We start from the raw sequence: 23,135 nt of genomic DNA on the forward strand, positions 1-23,135 counted from the left end.
AAAATTATGCAACCTTAGATTACCCTGTTGGGCTATAAAGCTGCACACCTCCAGATTAGCCAAGAAAATCAATATTGAGAAAAATTTACTAAAATTTTAAGAAAGCTAAAAATAATGAATGGTCCAAGTTATATTTTACATGTTATTTGCAGTTTTAGACTGATTTTACTGATTTTGCAGTATTTTATCACCTTATTTCTACTGCATTACTAAAGCAGTAAGGGCTGTTTTTGCATATATGGACCAATTTTTGGTAATTTTCTTGGATTGTAAGTGCAGATTGCAATATGTAAATTACTTTATTTGTTCACCTCATAATATTTAACTTTTAAAAACATTTCCAAAATTTTCATGAAAATTAACATGAATCTGGAGACGTGCTGCTATAGGACTCAGCATGACTCGTGTTATAGGTAAAATTTAATTTAGATACATCTTACAAACCTGAGGGAATGTTTATCAAGATTTAATATATTGTGTGCAGTGATGGTATAAGCAGTATGCAAATGACAAGTTGATAAAATAAAATACTCTCATGATTGTGCATTTGCATCTTTGTACTTAAGTGTTTTCATCTTCGTACTTTTAAGTTTTTATCTTTGCACTTTTAACTTTTCATCTTTATACTTTTGAGTTTTATGTCTTTATACTTTTGAGTTTACATCTTTGTAGACTAGTATTTTTTCTTCTTATATGTAAAACTTCTTTGTGTTTTTGCGCTCTTATAGCTCTGGTCCTAATAGATAGAGGATGTTGAATGAGTGTAAGTTTAATACTGAATTAATTTAACGAGTTGAACAAAAATTATATTAGACGAGCCTCTTACGAGCATAATATTATTTTATTAAACAAGTTCAATAAATTCTGTAAAGAATTTAATATTCTACTTATCACATATCAAAAATATAGACCATTTGAAGTGAATAAGAACCATTTTTCATTGGCCCGTCTATGCTGTAACGCTAATATTTAGCGCATCCTAATGTTATGTTTTTATAACACAAATGACATCACATCAAAATATATGCAATACCATTTTACTGAGTCACAAAAACGGCATATGTATGTGATAAAAAACTATATAAAATAGACACTAGCCTTATTAATTCTGTGCGAATGGTTAGACCGATTTTGCAGGTAGTGTTTTCCTCACTGTCAAATCATTTGGAAAAAAGATTGTACTTGTTGAAAATTATCTTGATATCACCTTCACAAGTCTAATTTAAGTTGGCCTAGAAATCTCTTATTGTTTAAACACAGATTAAAAGCTAATATAAATGCATAAGCATGTAGGATATAGTAGATAAACTTTAAAGATTAGTACTCAAGTTTATCAGAGTGTTAAGATATATGTGTACTGAATTCATTTTATGAAGTAAAGTAAAGAGATAGGATGTAAGAAACTTGTGTTTACGAAATTTCATTAAGGAGTCCTTTTAGAAATCTTCATGACTTATTTGTTATGATTTTGGAATCTAACTGATAAAGAATCTGTACATGAACTATGATTGATTGATTGATTGATTGATTGATTGATTAAAACTAATGGAAAAGGGAGCTGCAACATAAGTTCAGACTTGGCTATATAGTTTAAATTAATTAATGCACAGTTGTAGAGAATAAGGCGATTTTGACAATGGCATTGACTTCTTGTATTGAATTTTGACTCCATTTCATCTGTCAAAAATTCTTCAGGGAATTATAGCTTTGCAAGTGCATGATTACATAAATCATGCGGTATATTTTATTTACAGGAATTGAAGCAAATTTATGCCGGGTATTGTACATGTATGGATACTCTTTATGTCAGTGCTCATTTAATTTGGTTTTAAAATAATGCCAGCTCTGGTGCCTGCAAAGTATTTTCACCTTTGATTTATGCATGTACATTTTTCATGGACATTTTAAAAAGCAGTTTGTGCCTGTTTGACTTTACATATACGGAAACTATTTATGCTAGCTGGTGCTCATGCATTTATTCTGCTTTTGGGATGATGCCAGCATTCATTCATTCTGCTTTTAGAATGATGCCAGCATGCATTCTTTCTGCTTTTGGAATGATGCCAGCATGCATTCAGTCATGTGCCAGCATGCATTTGTTCTGTTTTTTGAATGATGCCAGAATTCATTTGGTCTGTTTTTGGAATGATGCCAGCATGCATTTGTTCTGTTTTTGGAATGATGCCAGTTTTGGTGCCTGTCAAAAATTGGTGCCAGTTTTGGTGCCTGTACGGTATTTTTAGCATTGATTTTGGAATTGTGCCAGTTTTTATTTGCTTGTGCTATTTTTAGTATGATTTTGAGTGGTGCCTGTCCTTTTGGCATTTTGTTGCTATGTGACAGGCCATATTGGCTTTCACAACAACACCACATGCACATACTAAAATGATTTAGTGAATCAGCAACAATAAAATTGCTGTTCATTTTTTGTTATTTTTTCAGAGAAAGTTCAAAAATGTCAGACAAGCTGCCAGAAACGATTCAAGAACTGGAGACACCATGTATGTTAGTAGATATAGATAGAGTTAAAAGAAATTGTCAACAAATGATCGACAGATGTAAGGAGATGGGAATGGAGCTAAGACCACATATGAAGACACACAAAACAATGTAACTATCTAGTGTACTGATTTTATATTATACATAACTGTGAATTGTCTATATTTTGTGACATGAACGTTTGTGTTTTTATACCCCCGCACAACAAAGTTGTAAGGGGGGGTATACTGGAATCAGCTTGTCCGTCAGGACGTCTCCCCTTCCGGCCATCTGTTGGTTTTTTCTTGTCACTGGGTCAAGGTCACAGGGGCCTTGACTAAAGAAAACCTTGTCCGCCCAATAACTTGAGATTCCTTTAATCCACAGTCTTCATATTTAATATGGAGGTTAGTCATGATTAGTAGATGACCCTTTTTGATTTTGGGGTCATTGGGTCAAAGGTCAAGGTCACAGGGGCTTTGACTTTAAAAAGCTTGTTCACCCAATAACTTGAGATTCGTTTGACCCACAGTCTTCATATTTGGCATGGAGGTTAGTCCTGATTAGTAGATGACTCCTTTTGATTTTGAGGTCTTTGGGTCAAAGGTCAAGGTCACAGGGGCCTTGACTAAAAAAATGCTTGTCCGCCCAATAACCTGAGATTCCTTTGACCCACAGTCTTCATATTTGGCATGGAGGTTAGTCATGATTAGTAAATGACCCCTATTGATTTTGAGGTCAAAGGTCAAGGTCACAGGGGCCTTGACTAAAAAAACTTGATTCTAAAATTTTCACATTTGAAGCATGAAGAATAAATATCTTAGCAATGCACTTGCTTAGTAACCTCAGATTTGACAGGGTGGCTGTCCTTGAGCTCTAAATGGCCACTGTTGATTCTGACAAAGTGGTATGCGGGGGTATTCACGCCATGACAGTGGCAGTTCTAGTTGTCACAAAGAACATTTTGGTTGGTACTTGAATTTGTGAACTGTTTATTTTTTCCAAAAGGTAAAATGTAAAAAATGTGTTGCAAAATAATCTTACAGCAGATAAAATGAAATTTTGTTGGATCTTAAATTTGTGGATTGACCTATCCATGAAAACCACAAAAATTACTTTTTAAAGTTGCATGCCTCCAGATGAGAAAAGAAAATTTCAAGAAAATCAAACTTGAGAAAAAAGTACAAAGATTTTTAAAAAGAAAATAAAATGATTCAAGATTAAAGTCCCAAATTCCATGTTATGTGCAATTCATGATCAATTTTGCAGTATTTTTCACCACATTTCTACTGCGTTATAAGAGCTATTTTTTGCATATTTTGACCTCTTTTTGGCAATATACATGGGCTGTAAGTGCTGTTTGGAATGTGAAAATTATTTTCTATGTTCCCTTCACAATATTTTACTTTTAAATACATTTTCAAAGTTTTCATGAAAATACGCATGATTCTGAAGGCATGCTCCTTTAATACTTACCATGATATTTGTTTGTGGACATCTTTTTCTGTTATATAACCTACATAATTAATTATGATATGTTATCATTTAATATCACATTAGAGAAGGAGGGGTATTAATGACCAATGGAACAAAAAGGAAAATAGTAGTGTCAACAATTGATGAGGCTGTATTTTACGCTGATAATGGCTTCGAAGATATTCTCTGGGGAAGTCCAATAGTGAAAGAGAGAATATCAGGGTTTGTAATTCTTTTTAATTTAATTGCTTGTGTAATTATTGAATTTGTGTAATGATAGCAATTATGAGATGTAAATTTATCGTGTAATAGTAATTATTAAAATTAAATATGTTCATAATTAATGAATTTTTGATAGAATTACGATTATTGAATTTTAGATATAATAGTTATTAATTATTGAATTTGAGGAATAATAGTAATATTGAATGTATAATGTAATAGTTATTATTGAAATTTGAGGTACGATAGTAATTATCGAGTGTATAATATTGAGTGTATAATGCTATAGTAATATTGAATTTGAGGTATAATAGTAATTATTGAATGTATAATGCAATAGTAATTATAATTATTGAATTTGAGGTATAATAGTAATTATGGAATGTATAATACAATGGTAATTATTGAATTTGAGGTATGAAAGTATTTATGGAATGTATAATACAATGGTAATTATTGATTTTGAGGTATAATAGTAATTATGAATATATAATGTAATAGTAATTATTGAATGTGAGGTATGATAGTAATTATTGAATGTATACTGTAATAGTTATTACTGAATTTGAGGTATAATAGTATTTATTGAATGTATAATGCTATAGTAGTTATTGAATTTGAGGTATAATAGTAATTATTGAATGTAAACTGTAATAGTTATTACTGAAATTTGAGGTATAATTTTAAGTATTGAATGTATAATGCAATAGTAATTATTGAATTTGAGGTATAATAGTAATTATTGAATGTATAGTGCTATAGTAATTATTGATTTTGAGGTATAATAGTAATTATGGAATGTATAATACAATGGTAATTATTGAATTTGAGGTATAATAGTAATTATTTGATGTATAATGCAATAGTAATTATTGAATTTGAGGTATAATAGTAATTATTGAATGTATAGTGCTATAGTAATTATTGAATTTGAGGTATAATAGTAATTATGGAATGTATAATACAATGGTAATTATTGAATTTGAGGTATAATAGTAATTATTGAATGTATAATGCTATAGTAATTATTGAATTTGACGTATGATAGTTATTATTGAATGTATAATGCTATAGTAATCATTGAATTTGACGTATGATAGTAATTATTGAATGTGTAATGTAATAGTAATTATTGAATTTGAGGTATAATAGTAATTATTGAATGTATAATGTAATAGTAATTATTGAATTTGAGGTATTAAATTATTGAATGTAAAATCTAATAGTAATTATTGAATTTGATGTATAATAGTAATTATTGAATGTATAATGTAATAGTAATTATTGAATATGAGGTATTAAATTATTGAATGAAAAATCTAATAGTAATTATTAATTTGATGTATAATAGTAATTATTGAATGTATAATGTAATAGTAATTATTGTGAGACATGGTAGTAATTATTGCATATTGTAATATGTTATGAATTACTGAATTTGAGATTTATTGTATTTATTGAATATTATTGATATAATAGTAATGAGATCTTAATATTGGTGAGCAAGTTGTATCAGTTTAACCGTGATAACGATAACATTTTCATGTATCATTAAAGATAACAAGCCCATAAGTTATCACTATACATGATAACCTATAATTTTTCTGAAATCAAAATCAGTATAATCTAAAATTGACTTTAATTTAGAGATACCAGCTGTAAAGTATTAACTCTCAGCAAAAGATTTAGAAAACCAACATCAAAAAAATTCTGGATCAGTATTTTCATTATCTTTTACCTCACTGATTATCTTGAATAGACTTGTCCATCTTTCAATCTGCCTTCTGATCATGATCTTTTAATCTTGACAAAACCATTCATCATTTTTAAGAGAATAATTTCACAATATGGTCCGACTAAATATCGAACTGTACAGATCATGATCAGACGGCAGTCAGGTTGTTTTTTTCGGGCCAATTTTGACGATCCGTATAGTGTCATGATCCAAATCCCATTTTCAAGGAGAAAATTTGTAATTTAAGGAATAAAAAAAATGAAATATGTAAACTTGATGTGATTTTGTCACATCTAATTGCACAGCGCCATAGAAAATTGTAATCTCGCATTCCAAATTGTACTTTTTGGACTTCTTTGATGTATACAATATAGTGTCAGTTTTTTCCCAATTTCTCTAAAACAGTACAAAATATTCCAAATAGTGTCATGCTCCCAAAGTGCTGATGAAAAAACCCTGGCATTATTGTGCAGGCTGAACTTGTTTTGCACTAGTCACATTGGGTAAATTCTGTTGCTGGCACGGCGCTAAAGTATAATGAATTGTTTTTTTCCAGGAGGTTGATAAATCTAGCAAATAAATTGGAAGAGTTTCATGTGATGGTTGATTCTTTACAAGGACTCAATGGTCTCCTAGCAACACCACTAAATGAGGGTAAACAGTGGTCTGTGTTCTTAGAAGTAGATTGTGGCAATGGAAGAAGTAAGTTATAGAATTTTTTTTTTCGATCAAAGGCCCATTATGCCTCAGAAATGCTGTAATTTTTATTTACAATTTTTATTTTTCAAAAACTAAGTTTAAAAAAAATACTCATTTGCCATATACATGTACATAGACCTTTTACTTATATTGCTCTGTATGCAAATGGTATTTTAAGTGAATTAGTATTTTGTATGGAAGTGAAAATACTATCCCCGCGTAGGGTATTTTTGTGGGTATAAGGACTTTGTTTACATTTTGCTACCTGTATAACACATAATTACATGTTCAGCAAGTTTATTCAGTTATTGAATAGCTCACATGATATTAATCCGTTTTTAAGACATAATTAACACTTGTTTGGCATTTGAAAAGAATTACAAAAATAAGGATTTCTGAGGCATAATGTGCCATACGACTTGTACTGTCACACAAATTGCATCACAAATACAGTGCTTGATTAAAGTTAGTAACACTGGCTAGAGGGGCATTCGTGGCCCAGTGTTCAAGGTCCTGTGGGTTTGAATCTGGACAAGGACTTTTTCATGAAAGGAAGCTCTCCAGCTAGCTTATGGAATGTCGGTGGTCCTATTCTGGTGCCTGTTCTTGTCTGAAATTATGCATGGAGGGGCGCCCAAGGTCTTCCTCTACCAGTAAAACTGAAAAGTCGCCATATGACCTATACTGTGTTGGTGAGATATAAGCATGAAACATCTTCTTATAAATGTCTACCAAGTCTGTTCAAATAAAAGACCTGGGGTCAAAATTGCCCCCCCCCCCCCCCAGGTGGTCATTGATTTTTCTTATATGTACACATTTTTTGGAACTGTTGTTTTCCCTTAGCAATTGCAACCAGTAATGTTTTTATACACATGAACTTTGTAATATTAAATTCTATATCTGCTTTTGTTCAGAGTTTAAATATTACTTGCTCCTTGTCATGGTGAGTTTCTATATTCAGATGAGCGATTTGAGGACCATCATGGCCCTTTTGATTTAACAACATTTCTCAAACGAAAACATGTGTTTAGGAGCCTAAATAAAATATTTTTTCACTAGATGAGGTGAGTCGAAAGTGTGTTAAATTGCATATATATGAGGTAAAGGGTTAATAGTTTGAAGCATACCATAAGATGTACATACTTTAATACGTTTGAAGCATACCATAGATAAACTGTACATTCTTTAGTAGTTTGAAGCATACCATAGAAAAACTGTACACTATAATCGATTGAAGCATACCATAAACTGAACACTGTTTAAGTAGGTTGAAGCATATCATAAACTCCCATTTTTTAAATATGTTCAAGCATACCATAAACTGCACATTTTTTAAATAGGATGAAGTATACCATTAACATTTCACTCATTAACAGTTTGAAGCATACCATAAACTGTACATTCTTTAATAGTTTGAAGCATTCCATAAACTGTACACTCTTTATTTGTTTGAAGCATACCATAAACTGTACACACTTTAATAGTTTGAAATATACCATTAACTGTATACTTTTAATAGTTTGAAGCATACCATAAACTGTACACACTTTAATAGTTTGAAGCATACCATAAACTGTACATTCTTTAATAGTTTGAAGTATATCATAAACTGTACACTCTTTAATAGTTTGAAATATAACATTAACTGTAAACTATTTAATAGTTTGAATATGCCATTAACTGTTTCTTTAATAGTTTGAAGCATACCATTGACTGTACACTCTTTAATAGTTTGAAGTATACCATAAACTGTACATTCTTTAATACTTTGAAGTTTACCATAAACTGTGCACTCTTTAATATTTTGAAGTATACCATTAACTGTACATTTTTAATAGTTTGAAGTATACCATGAACTATACACTCTTTAATAGTTTGAAGTATACCATAAACTGTACACTATTTAATAGTTTGAAATATACCATAAACTGTACACTCTTTAATAGTTTGAAATATACCATAAACTGTACACTCTTTAATAGTTTGAAGTATACCATAAACTGTACACTCTTTAATAGTTTGAAATATACCATAAACTGTACACTATTAAATTTTAATAGTTTGAAATATACCATAAACTGTACACTCTTTAATAGTTTGAAGTATACCATAGACTGTACATTCTTTAATACTTTGAAGTTTACCATAAACTGTACACTCTTTAATAGGTTTAAGCATACCATAAATTGTACACTCTTTTATCATTTGAAGCATGCCTTTTTTTAACAGAACACTGTTATTATTCCTGAACTAGCAGAAAGGATTTCAAAAACCAGAACATCAGGGGTTTGTGTGTCAAAGCAAAGTGCACATGAACTCTGACCCTTTGTTAGAGTGAACAAAGGTGTTTTAAACAGTTGTACCATGTTCTTCAATTTAAATCTCTTTGTCGGGGTAAATAGTTTAACAAAAACAGTGCCAATGCTGGTAACACATGCACCATCTCCAATTGAGTCATTTGTTTCAAGGGTTGACAAGACATTGCCTTATAGATCCATTGTTATGAACCCTTTGTCTATATCAGTCACGTAAATTCATGTGAGGAAGCTATCCAGCTAGCTTACGGAACGTCGGTGGTTCTACTCAGGTGCCCGTTCGTGCCTGAAATAATGCACGGAAGGGCACCTGAGGGGTTCCTCCACCAGTAAAGCTGGAACGTCGCGATATGACCTATACTGTGTCGATGTGACGTAAAACCCAAAACAAACAAACAGTCACGTAAATTGTCTTTGTTTCTTTTCCAATGGCGATATTTCTGACTGATTTAAACAATGGTCCTCTTACATATGTTTTGATTTCTTTCTGGCATATTTCATTAATGTCATACACATAAACTGTAAAGGCGTGGTATGAGATATAGTACTTCCTGTCATAATAAGCCAGTCCACAAGTACGATGGTTGAATGTCCAGTCTTGTGTTGGAATGGGCATGATGTCTGTATCTACCATGAATACACATAACTTGCTGTTCAAACTGATGCCTGTGTGATTTGGTTCTGTATTGCAAACTGCTGAGGGTGCTTCAGGCAAATCTACGGTCTTTTTCAACTTGTAAGAGTTTAGACTGCCATACCAGGTAAAAATTTGCAGAATCAATTAAAATAAATGAACCATCACGTATTTGAAATATTCTTTCTACATGGCCTTCTAAATGACTTCCTTTGTGTATGCATAAGTATTTTGAACAATTCTTTTTTAAGGGAAGTCTGCAGCTTACTTAAAATTGACCAACTCCTGTACTCTGTCCTGAAGAATTTGGTTTAACTGAGACTGTGTCAGGTGTTGAATTAAACTCCTCTACAGCTGGCAAACTCTCACTATTGTCTATATATATTTTATCTATCTCTTCTTTGGCAAAAGTATCGTAATTTTCTGCCTTGACTACATCTATAAACACATGACACTCATCTTTATTGTCAGTATTAAGAAGTTTTTCTTTCATTGAACACATTTCAATTATCAGGTCATCACATGTCACAATATTTTCACTAATGTTTCCACGGAGAGTATTTCCAAGGGAGGTTACTCTTCTCTCCATCTCATTAAAAATGTCGTCTGCTTTTTTTCTCATATCAGTTATATGGCTTAGAAAGGTGGCCTGCTTTGTGTTTAGGACTTCTAAAGAGTTAGTCAGTTTATCTTTGATATCTAAGGCTTCTTTGCTTCTTTTCTGTATATTGCTTATAATATTCTGTTTTCTGCTGGATTGAAGGATTTTTTTAGCTGCTGTTGGAATATACTTCTTATGATCACAGTTGCTGAAAAATAGATGCGGAGAATTTATAAAAAAATTTAATTTACCAAGGATTTGTGGTCATTCAGTGTTGCAACTGTGTAAACTTTTTAGATGTTTACAAATTATTTAATTGTATACTAATAATAATCAAATATGAAATTTGAATTGGATATCAAAACAATGAAAATTTTAATCTAATTTTTCTATCTAAACCCGCTATTAGAATATGATTGTTTCTGCAGGGTCATGGATGTACAGGGGGGGGGGGGTGAGGGGTGTACCTGAATTCTTCTTATATCAGTATAGTTTAAAAGTCACCATAAAACAATGAAGGTGTTGCTATGAATTCATAATTAAAACCATGAATATGGAAGCTACAAAGCATGATTTCTTGTAGATTTATAATGTTAATACATACCTGTGTTTTATAGAAATACAGACTTGGCAGCACAGTTCATTACATGTTAAACACACCATGGTGATTGTTTCTGTAGGGTGTTTGGCACATTTTTCCTTTAGTGTGGAAGAAGTTGTCTTTTGTCCCCACTTGTCCATGTCAGTTTTACCATACACAGTATGATCTTTTAATAAGGCCATTCTGTTGTGAAAGGTAACACACTCCTCGCAGAAGAATTCTCCACAAGTAGGACAGTAGTGTTCTGCCTCGGTCATACTTACGCTCTCTTTAGACTTACAAGTATTACATGGATAATTGATGATGACAATGTCTGCGGCCTCTGCTGAGGCAATGTATTGGTTTTCCTGATCATCATCAGTTGAACTGGTCGTAAAATTTCCACCTGTAGCCATTCTTAAGAAGAGAAAATAAAGTTTGTTGTAGTTTCACATAGCATTCTAGAGATAAAGGCAATTGAGCCTTAAAAATGAGAGATTATTATACCCCCGCACAACAAAGTTGTAAGGGGGGTATACTGGAATCAGCTTGTCCATCCCGCTGTTGCCTCGTCCGGCCCTCCGTCGGTTTTTCCTTGTCCACCCAATAACTTAAGATTCCTTTGACCCACAGTCTTCATATTTGGCAGTTAGATTGGTCATGAAAAGTAGATGACCCCTATTGATTTTGAGGTCACTGGGTCAAAGGTCAAGGTCACAGGGGCCTTGACTTCAAACAGCTTGTCCACCCAATAACTTAAGATTTCTGTGACCCACGGTCTTCATATTTAGCATGGAGGTTAGTCATGATAAGTAGATGACCCCAATTGATTTTGAGGTCAAAGGTCAAGGTCACAGGGGCCTTTACTTCAAAAAGCTTGTCCGCCCAATAACTTAGGATTCCTTTGACCCACAGTTTCCATATTTGGTATTTAGATTGATCATGAATAGTAGATGATCCCTATAGATTTTGAGGTCACTGGGTCAAAGGTCAAGGTCACAGGGCCCTTGATTGAAAAAAGCTTGTCCGCCCAATATCTTAAGATTCCTTTGACCAACAGTTTTCATATTTGGTATGGAGGTTAGTCATGATGAGTAGATGACCCCTATTGATTTTGAGGTCACTGGGTCAAAGGTCAAGGTCACAGGGACTTTGACTTCAAAAAGTTTGTCCGCCCAATCATTTAAGAAACCTTTGACCCACAGTCTTCATATCTGGCATGGAGGTTGAGCATGACCATTAGGTGACCCCTATTGATTTTGAAGTCACTGGGTCAAAGGTCAAGGTCACAGGGGCCTTGACTAAAAATGCTTGTCCGCTCAATTGCTTAAGAATGCTTTGGTCAACAGTCTTGAAGACATATTTGGTATTGAGGTTGTTTATGACTAGTAGATGACCCCTTTTGATTTTTAGGTGACTGTCAAAGGTCAAGGTCACAGGGATTTTACTATTATAAGCTTGTCTGCTCAAATGCTTAAGAATGCCTGTCCGCAGTGTATTGATTTTGACATTTTCACATTTGAAGCATGTAGATTACATAACTTCGCAATGCACTGACTTTAGAGTAACCTCAGATTTGGCAGGAAGTTTGTCCTTGAGCTCTAAATGGCCACTGTTAATTCTGTCTGGTATGCGGGGGTATTCACGCCATGACAGTGGCAGTTCTAGTTCATTCTGTAGCAAGCAGAAAACAGTCATGTGTGAACAGGTGGTAGGAAATTGAAACAATAATAAATGATGCGTATAAAATGTCAATTTTTTAAGGCAATTTATCCAATAAAAAAGCCGTCCATTTAGCTCAATAGGTATAGCTTGGACTGTGAATCGGGCCAACCGGGTTCAATTCTGGATGGCGTAGGTCACTTTCATTGTGATTAATCATGAAATCCTTTTTACAGTCATTCACACTGTACCTCTGCACTTGCATGTACAGGAGAAATCAGTTCCTTGTGAAAGTGAAGGCAACTAGTACTGGTAAACTGCTTCACAGCCTGCCCAGGAATGATGCATTGGCTGAACTCTCTTTGGTAAATTCAATGTGGCTTACTGCTGTGATCTGGAGTGAAAACTACCAACACCACCACCATGCAATTTATCAAAACTTTGGACATGAATGATGTCTGAAGTACGGTACCGACAGTGTTAATTCACAATGCTACTTCTGATTTGCTCAAGGGGTTAATATTTTCCCTGCCCCAGGGGTCACATAGATAAAAAACTTATTTTCATGTATGTATTCTTTTGTAAAGTTAAAAATCCAAGATCACAGTTATTTGGTATATACCATTTCATAGAAGAACCCTGCAATTGTTCCAAAAAAATATTTTACTGATACAAAGTATTTAAAAATTGCTCTGCTGGGGGATGGTACAGTTTACATGTGTACAGAGTTATATAGTATACATGTTTTAAAAGTCTTTTGTTCCAACCTATAGCAGATCATTGATTCTCATTATACATCATCACTTTGTAAAAGTATAATAATCAGTTTTCTACAAATAATGAATTGTTTAAGCCTTGTGTGACTAAAATGGCCAAAAAGATCAAAGGAAAAGTCACGTTAGTACGATTTTGTGAGTTCGTCCGTCCATCCATCACACTTTCGTGTCCGGTCCATAACTTTGTCATTTATCAAAGGAATCTGAAATGACTTGGCACAAATGTTTGTTAAAAGAAGACGATGTGTCATGCCCAACATTGAACAACCAGACCCCTACCTCCAGGGTCAAGGTCACACTTGCTCATTCAAGGTCACAATGTCTATTTGAGGGTATATGTCATGTCCGGTCCATAACATTCTTATCTATGAAGGGATTTTGTAAATACTTGCCACAATTGTTCACAATAATGAGATGATGTGTCATGCGCAACAACCAGTCACCTACCTCCAAGGTCAAGGTCATATTTGGAGGTCAAAGATTAACATAGTCTGTTTTAGGGTATATTTTGTGTCCAATCTATAACTTCTTCATAGTTCAAGGGATTATAAAAATACTTGGCACAAATAGTTACAATAATAAGACAATATGTCATGCACAACACCTGCACACCTACCTCCAAGGTCAAGGTCACACTTAGATGTCAAATCTTAACATGATAGATTTTTAAATTCTGTGTTTCATTTTATTTCTTTAATAAATTTAATGTTGCATTTGCAGATCTAGCATTGATCATAATTATCCCCTGCCGATGGAATCCGTCCATCCGTCCGTCCGAATTTCGTTTCCGGACTAGTTCTCTGCAACTCCTGGCTGGAATTCAATGAAACTTTATGGGAATCATCAATATTAAGAGGAGATGCGCATATTGTCGGCTTGTTCCGGTCGGACCCTTTAACTCAGTGTTATGGTCCTTGATTAGTTATGTAGTATGCATATAGAGTAAAAATCGTTTCCGCACTACTTCTCTGCAACTGCTGGCTGGAATTCAACGAAACTTTATGGGAACCTTCAATATCAAGAGGGGATGGGCATATCGTCAGCTTGTTCCGGTCAGACACTTTAACTCAGAGTTATGGCCCTTGATTAGTTATGCAGTATGCATATAGAGTAGAAATCATTTATGCGCTACTTCTCTGCAACTACTGGCTTGAATTCAAAGGAACTTTATGGGAACCTTCAATACCAAGAGGAGATGGGCATAACGTCGCCTTGTTCCGGTCAGACACTTTAACTCAAGAGTTATGGCCCTTGATTAGTTATGCAGTATGCATATAGAGTAAAAATCGTTTCCGTGCTACTACTCTGCAACTACTGGCTGAAATTCAATGAAACTTTATGGGAATCTTCAATACCAAGAGGAGATGTGCATATTGTTGCCTTGTTCCGGTCAGACACTTTAACTCAGAGTTATGGCCCTTGGTTAGTTATGCAGTATGCATATAGAGAAAAAATCGTTTCCGGGCTACTTCTCTGCAACTCCTGGCTGGAATTTAATGAAACTTTATGGGAACCTTCAATACCAAGAGGAGATGCGCATATCGTCGCCTTATTCTGGTCAGACACTTTAACTCAGAGTTATGGCCCTTGATTAGTTATGCAGTATGCATATAGAGCAAAAATCGTTACCGGGCTACTTCTCTGCAACTTCTGGCTGGAATTCAATGAAACTTTTTGGGAACCTTCAATACCAAGAGAAGATGCGCATATCATTGCCTTGTTGGGGTCAGACACTTTAACTCAGAGTTATGGCCCTTGATTAGTTATGCAGTATGCATATAGAAAAATTTTCGTTTTCTCGCTACTTCTCTGCAACTACTGGCTGGAATTCAATGAAACTTTATTGGAACCTTCAATACCAAGAGGAGAAGCGCATATTGTCGCATTGTTCGGGTCAGAAAGGTTTAACTAAGAGTTATGGCCCTTGATATCTTATGCAGTATACAACCACAGCAATAATCGTTTCCGTGCTACTTCTCTGTAACTACTGGCTGGAATTCAATGAAACTTTATGGGATACTAAGAGGAGAAGTGCATATAGTCGCCTTGTTCTTGTCAGATACTTATAACTCAGATTTATGGCCCTTGATTAGTTATGCAGTATACATACATCTCATTGGCATTTCCAGATATTACTATTTAACACAAAGTTAAAGCTCTCTTATTGCCCTGAATATTTAAGTTCAAAAAATATGTGTTTATGCCCCCAATGATTAAAAAATATAAAAATAAAAAGGGCCTTTATTAGTCCCCCTCCGGGGTTTAAACCAGAGGGGACTTTAGGTTTTAAACCCTCTTTCCGTTTTCCCCGTCTGTCCGCACTCCCCAGGAAAGTAAAATTTTATGTGGTAGAGGGAAAACAAAGGTACCTGTTCTTTTTTTTCTTTGGGGAGGGGGGTCCAATTTATTTCGGGGGGTAATAAGGTTTTATTTTTGGGGCTATTTTCTTTTGTTGGAAAAAAGAACAATGAAGGGGAAACAATGGGTTTGCCACTTTATTACCCCCCCTGTTAGAACGTCCATCCTGTCCTGCCCTTCTTTCTGTCTGTCGGGTCCGCAGCCCTCCGAGAAAACTTTTTGATTTTTTAATTTGAGTTTCTTTCCCCGTAGTTTAAATAAAGAACAAAAACTCTAAAAATTCAAAATTAAGAGCTATTTTTGTTTTTATGAGCTAAAATTTTGCTTATGACGTTGGTCCAGGTGGTGTTTATGAGCTGATTTGCCTCATAAACATCAAAAGTTGGTATGTCCGTCCACAAAACTGGATCCCGCAATAAAGCAAAAAATACTAAAAATATTTTTATGAAACTTGATATATGGATAGATGGCTGTAATGGAGATTATGCACATCTTTTTCTTTTGTTCCTATGTTGAAAATTCTGGTTGCTATGGCAACAAATAGTCTGAAAATATGGCAAATTTAACACATAAAACTGGATCCAGATGATGACTCAAAAAGTTACTGAAAATATTTTTAATGAAACTTGAAATATGGGTAGATGGCAGTCTGGAGGATTAGCATATCTTTTCTTTTCTTCCTATGTTGAAAATTCTGGTTGCTAATGGGCAAAAATAGTCTTGAAATATGGCAAATTTTAACACATAAACTGGATCCAGTGATGACTTCAAAAAAGTAAACTGAAAATATTTTTAAAAACTTGAAATATGGGTAGATGGCAGTCTGGAGAATTATGCACATCTTTTTCTTTTGGGCTTCCTACTATGTTGAAAATTCTGGTTGCTATGGCAACAAATAGCCTGAATTTCAAGAATTTCCTGATTTAAAAATTTTTCCCAGCTTTTTCACTATAACGGCAGTTCTCATATAGAATTTACACCGCTTAGTTTTTTACTTGTCGCCATCCGTCTATCCTCAATTCTTGCAGGTTTATTTGCCTATAAGTCTAATGCTGATTTAAGAGGATAGATGTTACCTTAAATAGCACACAATAATTCGTCATTTTATCATGAATAATTGTTTAATAATATCTAAAATTACGAAAATGACAGGTCCGTGTTTGTCGCCGTCCAATTTATAAAAAATGAACGTGTATTTAGATTCTTTAATTGTATTGTTTTAATTTTGTTTGATGCCGTATTTTTTTTAAATTAGATCTTCTAAGTTTAACAATAAAATTCATAAAAAAATGGTTTGTCCCGGATAGTATGAAAAATGTTCGTTATCATTTTTAACCATATACTAAAAGTGAAAATGTTTTTATCATTGAAAAACATTACATGTTCTTTTTTCGTATTAATATCACAATATAATACTTTTCATATTATCACCATGTTCGTAGTGTGCACATTTTTAGCTCACCTGAGCATATGCTCAGGGTGAGTCTATTAGGATCACTCTTCGTCCCGTCGATCTGTTCGTCCATCCGTACATCGTCCGTTGTCCGTTCACACTTTTAAAACGACATCTCCTCTGAAACCATAAGGCAGATCATAATTGAAACTTCACAGGGATGTTCCTTGTGTGAAGCCTTAACAAAGTTGTTCAAGAATTTCCATTCCATGCAGAACTCTGGTTGCCATGGCAACCAATAGGAAAAACTTTAAACATCTTCTTCTAAAAACCCAAAGAGCTAGAGCTTAGAATGATTCTGGCATGAGTGAGTTTCTACCAAGTATGTTCAAAATAAAAGCCCTGGGGTCAAAATTGGGCTCCGCCCCGGGGGTCATTGATTTTCCCCTATATGCATATAGTAAAAAAAAATCTTCTTTTAAAGAACCCAAAGAGCTAGAGCTAAGATATTTAGCATGAAACATCTTCTAATGGGTATCTACCAAGTTTGTTCAAATAAAAGCCCTGGGGTCAAAATTGGCCCTGCCCCAGGGGGTCATTGATTTTCTTTATATGCATATAGTAAAATCTTAAAAAATCTTCTTTTAAAAGAACCCAAAGGGCTAGAGCTAAGATATTTAGCATGAAACATGTTCTAATGGATGTCTACCAAGTTTGTACAAAATAAGAGCCCTGGGGTCAAAATTGGCCCCAGGGGGTCATTGATTTTCCTTATATGTGTATAGCAAAAATTTGAATTTTTTTATTTTTTTAAGTTTTTGTTATACACATATAAGGAAAAGGATTTTCTTTGTTTGCTACAAAAAAGCAGTTTCAGTGAATAACAAACGTATCATTAGCGAAATTGACACCGGTCCTATAACTTGATATGCTTGCGTAATATAGCTTATATAATATACTAGCTGAATGTTTCTCTTCGTTAAAAGCTTATGTTTATTTGTTATAAAAGTAGAATCTAGTATTATTACCATATTGATACATGTACGTTTTCATTGGATTGAATTAGTTGTTATAGAGTTCAGAAAACATTTATAAATTGTCTTACTACAGATGCCATTCCAATTTCAATATCATTTTTGAGAAATGAAAAGATTACTATAGCTATCATTAGGTAATGAATATAACTGTATTCGAATGTCTATATCCAAACTTTATATCTGAATATAAATGTATCTATATTAGCATCAAAATTTTGATTTGACAATGAAAGGTTCGTTATTTTATATACCATATCTGAATTGAAAAAGAAAGTGAATATATGATTGAAATCTTAGCACCAGCAATGTATTTGATCTGGTAAACTGTTCTACTGCTTGATACATGTTTACCTTTGAATTCAGGTCTTAATGTTTCATTTGGTTTAGACTGATATGTTGTATCGCTATGTCTTAACTTACCATTATTTAACATTAAATACTATTCGATGCTTTATTTTACTCCAAAGTTTGAAACAGTATACTATAAAGTCAAGAAAGATATAGGTTTTATATTAAATATCATTGGCGGATGTCTATATGTATGTTTTTTGGGGTATTAAGTGGGCTTCTTTTTTGGTTTGCGTTTATGATTGAAAGTTTTTTACATAGTACTTGAATTTTAGCAAGGTGATCATTTACCTAATAATAAAGCATATACATCGCATAAAATTGCTAGCAGTGATACTACGGTTTTTATTTATGACAAGAACTAGTATTAATTACACTGGGTTGTAGCTCTTATAATAATGATACAAATCGTAGTCACAGTTAAACAGTATAATTTTATCTTGATTTGCACTTTTTGTATATGAGTTTTTAAAAAAGGTATATAAGCTTATTTAAGCAAGTAATTCGTGATATCAATTGTACAATTAGAAATCTATGTAGCATGTGATATTTAAAAGTAAATTCCAATAAGATATCATCAATGTAATTATAAGCAGCCCTTTTTAAAGCAAAAGGTACTTTGTCACGGACATTTCTGGAATTTTAAAAAGGTAAAATGGATATACTTTTCAAACCGCTGATTTAAAAAAACTATTTTTATGATGTTGAAAATAATTTCAGTAGAACTTCACAGATGGATTAAGTTTGTAAAAAGACTAACAGTTTTGCATTTTTTCGAATCTGTATTTTTTATCAAATTTTGATAGGGGTGTAAATTTTAACTGAGAATCATGGCCGTATAAGTTCTTTATTTCTTAAGGTGTTTACTTCAAACTTTAAATATAAGTTTCTGGTCATCAACCACATCATATGTGACAAGGTTTACAACTCTAGCACAAAAACTATCTACTTCAAACTTCATATATATGTTTCTTATTATCACTCAAATCATTTTTAAGAAGGTTTTGAGAAGGTTAAATACTCTAGCAAGACTATTTCCAGAATTATGTCCCCCTTGAACTTAGATTTTTTTCGAGAAATTGGTATTTTTTACCCCAACTTCTTCATTCCTTATAGGATTTACTTTAAAATCCCACATCGTAATAATATGACAAGGTTGTATAAACATAATTTCCTTACTAGGCAGGGAAACTTAACACATTACTGTAATATAGACAAACTTAGGGGGCAGGGGACATATTCGAATGATGGCCCCGGTGAAATTTTTTAATAACTCAGACATGGAGTTTTGAAGGTACTGATAACTTCTGATATTTCTCTGTCATTGTAATTCTTTCTTGTTTGTGTGTAGGAAATGAGATATATTTTTGGGTTTTTACCCGAAACTAAGCATTTTGGTAGCTTTGTATGTATTTGTGACTCTCCGAATAGAGGTGAAAAAGTTAAAAATCAAGCTTTGACAGTTGGCGCCAAACAAGTAAGAAATTTCAGATAAATTTTGTGAAAAATCTAAACGTATGACAGACACTTTATTTGTCATTTCTGAAAATGCCATAGCTTGCACTGCGTGTTACTGATATTTTTAAAGGAATCGGGCGGATTCTGGAGTATGCTGCACCTTCATGAAGATTGCCCATATTGGTATATTTTAGGTGTGATTTTGGCTGGGTGGGGGTAAATATAAATTGCTGTCAGTCATTTTTTGAAGGAGCAATGCATGCAAACTATTATTTTTTTCAATATATGTCATATATCATTGAATAATGCTCTGCAACTGGTTATCTGCCTGTGAAACATATTTTGAAATATTTGGAATTGTGTTTCTGGTCACACTGAAATACAAAATTTTTCATTTTTAGGTCCCCTGCCCCCTTAAGAACTCAAAAGATTTAAGTTCATTCATGTCATTCATTCACTGGTAAAATTGAATGGCCAATGGCCCATCAGAATGTTGCTGGGGTTCTAACCGGTAGGGGACTTATGGATTGCTTGCAATACTATGATAATTGCTTGTGTCTTCAGTTGTTGTGTTAGTAATAACCAGTACTCGGTGGGGGATATAAAGTCAACGAATTTGCTTGTTTTGGACTGAGATCTTTTGAAATAGCACAATTTTATGCTTGATATAAAACTTCCCCGAGGCGGGGGACGTTGGTAACTCTGTTACAAATTCTTGTTTTTGATTACTTTAAATTTTATTTTCTTAAAACAAATTTGCATTCGGACGTATATTGCCACACCTATGCAGTGCTCTTGTGCTAACTATGCCAGATTGGGATAAAATAAGAAATAATTTAGGTTTTTAACTGATGTCATCAATAATACAATTTGCTAAGTTTTTAAAAGATCTGAAGAAAGTAATTGACCTAGTTACCTACTTTCTTGACCTTTGACTACAGCTGTGAAGTTTGGACCATGTGCATAGTTTTAAATGTAAAATAGAACCATGATATTAGCTGACCTAGATTTCGACATAGTGACCTTTTTTCTTGTCCTTTGATGTATAGGTATAAAATTTGACCACATGCACAGTTTTAGTTTGATATCAGCTGATCTAGATTTTGATAAAGTGACATGATTTCTTGTCCTTAGTTGTACAGCTATGAAATTTGACCTGCAGAGTTTTTGATGTAACATTGAACATTTATATCAGCTGATCTAAATTTTGACCTATAGACATAATTTCTTGTCCTTAGATGTACAGCCATGAAATTTGGACCATGCCCAGTTTTTTATGTAACATTGAACTTTGTTATCAGCTGATCTAGATTTTGACCTAGTGACATACTTTGGCTTTTTTACTTTTTTCTTTATTTAAATTTTTTATTTGTTTACTTTTAGAAAAAATAAAATAGTGCCCGCCCAGCATAATTGCTCTTTCATTTTTGAGTTGAGCTGAATTAACTATACATTTCAAAAGATTGACTGTGATAATGGTGATTGACCAACAGTTAGAATTTTAAAGTGACACAGGATAATAAATTTCCAACCTTCCCAAGTTAAGCTTTAACAAGTGAATTTCTTTTTATGAAAATAGGGAAAATTTAGCACATACCTTGTACTACTTTGTACATATATCCTTATGAATAAGACACTACACAAAATATATCTATATCAAGATAAAATATATTCTATGCAGTTTCACTGTATTCATCAGTTCTAGATTAAATCATTTTATTTTGATTCATCCAAGGCCACCAGATGTAAGTCTACACTGCAGCAGTGCTTTACTTATCCTATATCATCAGCGCAAATAAACATACTATCATGGTAACGTTCTATGTGTACACATGTGTAACAACGTAAAAAATGTTGACATCATCAATTTTTGTTTAGTTTTGGTTTAAACACATCAAAAAGATAAAGCTCTTTTGATAATCTTAACTGATACATGAGTATAGAATTAGAATTTATAAAAAGGAAATATGAAAAATTGCTACAACAAATATCTTCATGTGGTACTTAGTTTTTAAGGAATTTGTCTTATCGATGGATCTTTTATCTGCTGTTTATGAACGAGTCATGCTGTTTCTTAGTTTGACAAACACCCATTACATATTAATACATACAGTACATTTTTATTATAAAATCAATTTCTTCTTTAATATGGAATGTTTTATCTTAAACTTTTAATGAAAGACCCTCTTTTATATAATCACACATACCACATAGGTGATGGATTTAGATTTATATGGCATAATTATTGTTTCCCCCCTGGCGGATTTGCGGTTGGGCAGCGTCTAATATTTTGTCCGAAGCATATCTCAGACAGGCATTGAGGAATTTTAATGAAACTTCATTGAAATGTTCACCACTATTAGAAGCTGTATCGTGCACTGCACCAGGTCTCTGGGTCAAAGGTCAAGGTCACACTTAGAGGTCATTTAAAGATGCTTGTCCAAAGCAAAACTTCTACATACAAAGAGGGATTTCAATATAACTTGGCACAAATGTTCACCATTGTTAGGCAGAGTATAGTGTGCAAAATTTAGGTCCCTACGGCCAAGGTCAAGTCAAACATAGGGGTCAAAGTTCAGGTAAAAATTTGAAAATGCATATTCGGACCATTTACTTATCATTTATAGATGGATTGAAACACAAATGGTCATTATCATGACTGCTGGTGTAAAACATGTGATTTAGGTTAATATATGCACTGTCAAGGTCACTAAAGATGATTGCCAAGGTCACTAAAGATAAAAAATAGAGATTTTGTCCAGAGCATATCTCCTACACGCATGAAAAATTTTAATGAAACAATAGAAATGTTCTTCTATGAGAAGCTGTGTCAGCCAGGTATCTAGGTCAAAGGTCTCTTGTTTGGAACTGTGATATAAATGTAGAGTTTATATTTTTACAGCTTGATGTTTTTGGAACAATGATATAACTGCATGGTTTATGTTTTTACAGCTGGATATGTTTGGAAGAGTGAACTAACTGTACTGTTTATATTTTTACAGCTACATGTGTAGATATTTTTACAATGTAATGTAGGGTTTATATTTTTACAGCTTCATGTTTCCTGGACTGTGATATAACTCTATAGTTCATATTTTACAGCTTAATGTTTTTGGAACAGTGATATTACTTCATGGTTTATATTTTTACAGCTTGATATTTTTGGAACAGTGATAATTAAAATTATAGTGCTTATAATTTTACAACTTGATATTTTTGGAACAGTGATTTAACTCTATAGTTTATAATTTTACAGCTTAATGTTTTTGGAACTGTGATGTTACTTCATGGTTTATATTTTTACAGCTTGATATTTTTGGAACAGTGATAATTAAAATTATAGTGCTTATAATTTTACAACTT

The 23,135-nt window shown here is 33.2% G+C and overlaps 2 protein-coding genes across 5 annotated transcripts in view; one reads left to right on the forward strand and one right to left on the reverse strand.

Annotated features, from left to right (window-relative positions):
* The window catches only part of LOC132718305 (D-serine dehydratase-like), a 35,192-nt gene that overhangs the window by 4,658 nt on the left and 7,399 nt on the right, over nt 1-23,135 (forward strand). For 3 of the 4 annotated variants that reach the window (XM_060701999.1, XM_060702000.1, XM_060701998.1), the window contains exons 2-4: nt 2,443-2,610; nt 4,039-4,176; nt 6,468-6,613. In XM_060701999.1, coding sequence (XP_060557982.1) covers nt 2,456-2,610; nt 4,039-4,176; nt 6,468-6,613 — 439 coding nt within the window. In that variant the 5' untranslated portion in view covers nt 2,443-2,455. Of the gene's footprint in view, nt 1-1,093; nt 1,396-2,442; nt 2,611-4,038; nt 4,177-6,467; nt 6,614-23,135 lie in introns of those variants that run through there. The other variant, XM_060702001.1, reaches the window with a different exon arrangement.
* LOC132718306 (E3 ubiquitin-protein ligase TRIM33-like) lies at nt 8,833-21,837 on the reverse strand. Its single transcript, XM_060702002.1, has 3 exons — nt 21,370-21,837; nt 10,765-11,157; nt 8,833-10,368 (listed from the first exon to the last, which is right to left on the reverse strand). The coding sequence occupies exons 2-3, from the start codon at nt 11,154-11,156 to the stop codon at nt 9,828-9,830; spliced, it is 933 nt and encodes a 310-aa protein (XP_060557985.1). The 5' UTR covers nt 11,157; nt 21,370-21,837; the 3' UTR covers nt 8,833-9,827.

The sequence above is a fragment of the Ruditapes philippinarum genome, unplaced genomic scaffold (genome assembly GCF_026571515.1).
Source record: "Ruditapes philippinarum isolate M1 unplaced genomic scaffold, ASM2657151v2 ctg1573_1_1_1_1, whole genome shotgun sequence".
Lineage (NCBI taxonomy): Eukaryota > Metazoa > Mollusca > Bivalvia > Venerida > Veneridae > Ruditapes > Ruditapes philippinarum.

Coding starts and splice junctions, on each gene's coding strand:
- LOC132718306 (XM_060702002.1), bottom strand. CDS start 11,156: ATGGCTACAGGTGGAAATTTTACGACCAGTTCAACTGATGATGATCAG. Junction 10,369..10,764: donor TGTATTTCTATAAAACACAG/GTATGTATTAAC, acceptor TCTATTTTTCAG/CAACTGTGATCATAAGAAGT.